The 3,768-nt window shown below is 41.5% G+C and overlaps 1 protein-coding gene across 2 annotated transcripts in view; it reads left to right on the forward strand.

The window, feature by feature from the left end:
- Nucleotides 1–3,768, forward strand: part of PTPN3 (protein tyrosine phosphatase, non-receptor type 3) — an 86,191-nt gene that overhangs the window by 22,393 nt on the left and 60,030 nt on the right. For both annotated transcript variants that reach the window (XM_006864684.1, XM_006864685.1), the window contains exon 9: nucleotides 2,261–2,349. In XM_006864684.1, coding sequence (XP_006864746.1) covers nucleotides 2,261–2,349 — 89 coding nt within the window. The remainder of the gene's footprint in view (nucleotides 1–2,260; nucleotides 2,350–3,768) is intronic.

Here is a 3,768-nt window from a genome sequence, read left to right on the forward strand (position 1 = left end):
TTTTTTTTTTTTCCCCCATCTTCTTTCCTCTCCTGGTTGAGCTCCAATCATCCAGTCATCCAGTCCAGGTCACGTGGGTATCATCTGCAAGTGTGGGCATTCCTGTGTATATGTCCTCTCTTCCCATCAGCCGGTAGCTCCACTCTCCTCTCGAGTCCTCCGTGGCCACGCCACTGACTCTGGGCCCAAGAGTTCCCAGGTCTCTTCACACTGCTTGCCAACCAGGTCCCCTACTGGGTCCACAGAAGTCCACTGAACATTGTAGGGCTTAGCTTGCCACTTCATTACTGCTTTTATCCGACATCCACCCATCGGTGATGTGTATGGTCACCAATCAGAGCGTGCATTTCCATTGAGTCTTAGTCTTGGAAGGGGGTTTGCCTTGAGAGGACCTGGCCACTTGCCTTGATGTTTTCTAGGGAAGCGATTTGTTTGTTCTTGTGGAGGTTAGTTTTACTGTAAAATTAATACATAATTGAAATTGGTTGTTCCTGTTTAAATGTCAGTAGAATTCTATGTTTTAATAAAATTTAATAGAGTAAACTGAGTAGTTAGTGTGCGTCAGGTACAATGGATTCTTCTATTTCTCACAGTAAATGCTGTGAAGCAAATATTACCATTAATCCCATTTTATAGATAAAGAAACTGGCACTCAGTAACAAAGCCCATAGTAGTGGTCTTAGTACATAACTCCTGGGCTGTCTAATTGGCATCTGAACTTTCAGTAGTGACATGCTAGCATTTCCACTTCTAATTGGTCTCCTTTCAAAAGAATCCAGTTTGTTCCAGATAGTGTCATGCTTCTGGTATCATTTAAGGATAATAGCAACCTTGTGAAAGTAGTACTCAAATCATCCCCATTTCACAGATGAGAAAACTGATGCTCAGAAGTTGATTAAAATGACCAAGCTTTACATCTTTAGATCTTGGCAATTTATAGAAATACTTTCATGTAGTTATCTCACTTTTTGGTTAGCAGCCAAGAGCTTTAACCATTGTGCCACCAGTGCCCCTAACCTGTCTATAAACTCAATGCCACAGAGTAGTTTCCAAGACTATAAATCTTTACAGAAACTAACAGCCTCATCTTTCTCCCATGGAGTGGCTGTTGGGTTTGAACCTCCGACCTTGAAGTCAGCAGTTCACTGTTTATTCTACAGTGCTACCAGGGCTCCTTAATCATACCAGCTTCAAAATGGAGTCACTTGTGCTCAGCAAACCCAGACCTAACTTTCTATTTCATGTAAATGCCTTACCTTCCCAGGACCCAGAATCCAAGTCAATCAGGATTTTGATTTTCCCCTTTGGCCCTTGCTCACTATCAAAGCTTAAAAATAAAATGCTCACAATATTGAATTTGTGTACAAAGTCATAAGCTTTATTTTTCAGTTTATGAAATCTTTATTGTTAACAGTGTATCAGATTGACGGCAGTGGTGATTGTGTGCCATCGAGTTGGTTCCAATGCATAGCAACCCTGTATAAGGTTTCCAAGGCCAGCAAGCTATATTTATTTCTCAGTTGGATTTACCAGTCAGTAGTTCCACACTCCTAAATTTTTATCATCATATCATCATAGCTAATGGGTTTTCAATGCTAGATGTCTAGATGTGTGTAAGGCTGAGTGGTAGGGAGAGAGAGACCTTGACGATTTGAATATGGTTGTTGGTAAGTTCATTCCAACTCAAGACCACCCATTATAAGGGTCTCCTAGGCATTAAGTCTTTTCCAGAGCAGAAACTCTCATATTTTTCCTGCAGAGTGGCTGTTGAGTTTGAACTGCCAATCTTGTGGTTTGCAGTCCAATGCTTACCTTATGGAGCTTGTGCACTCCCTTGAATATGGTTATCTAATATGAATTGTTATTTAAACAATTTGTGAGATGAATGGGCTTATCTGGTAACCTTTTAAACCAGTGGGACCCAGTATTGCTGTCAGGCTGTGGGTGTTCACTCCACAAGAATTTGGTGCAGAGTGCTTGGCACTGTGGGTTAATGCGCTAGACTGCAAGGTCAGCGGTTCAAGGTTGCCAACCACTCCTTGGAAACCCTATATAGGGTTGCTACCTGACTCAGTGGCACTTAACAATAACTCAGATCATAACTATCTGTGAGGTGGGGATTTTTGCCTGTTTTCAGTAACATTTTCTCCTTTAAAGCCTGTACACATAACTATTTATAAAAGCGTGGGTGATTAAAAGTTGCCAAAGGGCGTACGCATGACTGTGCTGGGCTGTGAATCCATAATCTTCCTCTTCACAGGATCTGCACAATTTAGATCTAATGATTGGAATTGCTTCTGCGGGCATCGCTGTATACCGAAAATATATCTGCACAAGTTTCTATCCTTGGTAAGTGCAAACCAGTTCTAATTACTTTCTGAATCATGATTTAAAAATACGTTGAACAAAAGTAACGTTATCTCTAATTTTAAACTTTTCAAAAGCAAGTTTTAACCTCTGCCCTCTGATTTGATCCAGACTGGGTATTTGGGGAAATTTCAGTTTGGTTATCATCAGTGCCCTGCTCCCACACTTCCCATAACACCCTCACCCCCAGGCACCCTATACCTTGTGATACTTCATGAAGACATGGTAGGTAAAATGGCACAGGCGGGTCTTGGAGTTTAAGGTGTCTTTCCTGGGCAGTGCCCCAGCAAGAAGCTAGAAAAGAGCTTCCTCAGGCAGGACCTGTATGTTCAGTCATTAATTGAACTTTTACCAAGTGCAGCCCTGCTCTAAATGCCAAAAGGATCTAGGAGACAGGTGCAGCAGGGTTTGTCCTGTGAGCACATGGATCAGATGGGGAGAATTTCCACACACTAGCAGTATAAGAGCCCTGGTGACACCGTGGGTTAAGTGTTAGGCAGCTAACCACAAGGTTGGTGGTTCAAGCCCACCAACTGCTGCACAGCAGAAACATGTGACAGTCTGTTTCTGTAAAGATTTACAGCCTCAGAAACCCTAGGGAGCAGTTCTACTTTATCCTGTAAGGTCACTATGAATTGGAATCAACACCACAGCAGTGGGGTGTTTGGGGACATTATAAGACACACCATCTGAAATTACACGGTGAGTGGAATTGACTTGTAAGAGAGAAGTTTGAGTTTAATGTGTCAGGCAGTAGAGATCTTTCTTCTAGGGAAAATAGCATAAGAAAAATACCATCTTTGTAATTGAGAGTGTGATAGTGTACAGAATGAGGATGGGACATATGTGCCAGGCGAGTCAAGGAGAGTGCACACTGCAGGCAGGAGGAGGTACAGAGACAAACGTGTGGACTGTAAAAGACAGAATGGTCCGGCAAGGCAGGAGTTGAGGGGAGAAGGATTTTAGAGAATATTTGAAGCCAGATTAAGTGTCATAAAGTTTGGTCCTTGCATCTAAATTTGCTTTATCATCTTGGCAACATAGAACTTCATTAAGATGTTCATCACACAATGAGTTATCACAATAGCAACAAAAATGCAAATCTTAGAAATAATTTGGTTCAATAAAATTCAGATATGACTGTCATAAAATCATCTTTGTAGTGGGCTTAGTGCTATGTTCAGGTCACCTTAGTAAGTATTGAAGGTGAAGTGTTAGTTAAACCTGAGCTAGTCACTGCTGGGTTCTGTGAAGAAAAACAGGAAGACTCACTAACAATCAGAGATATGCAGATGAAACAACCTTGCTTGCTGAAAGTGAAGAGAACTTAAAACATTACTGATGAATATCAAAGAGCACAGCCTTCGGTATGGATTGCATCTCAATGTAAAGAAAACAAAA

Source organism: Chrysochloris asiatica, unplaced genomic scaffold (assembly GCF_000296735.1).
Source record: "Chrysochloris asiatica unplaced genomic scaffold, ChrAsi1.0 scaffold00069, whole genome shotgun sequence".
NCBI lineage: Eukaryota > Metazoa > Chordata > Mammalia > Afrosoricida > Chrysochloridae > Chrysochloris > Chrysochloris asiatica.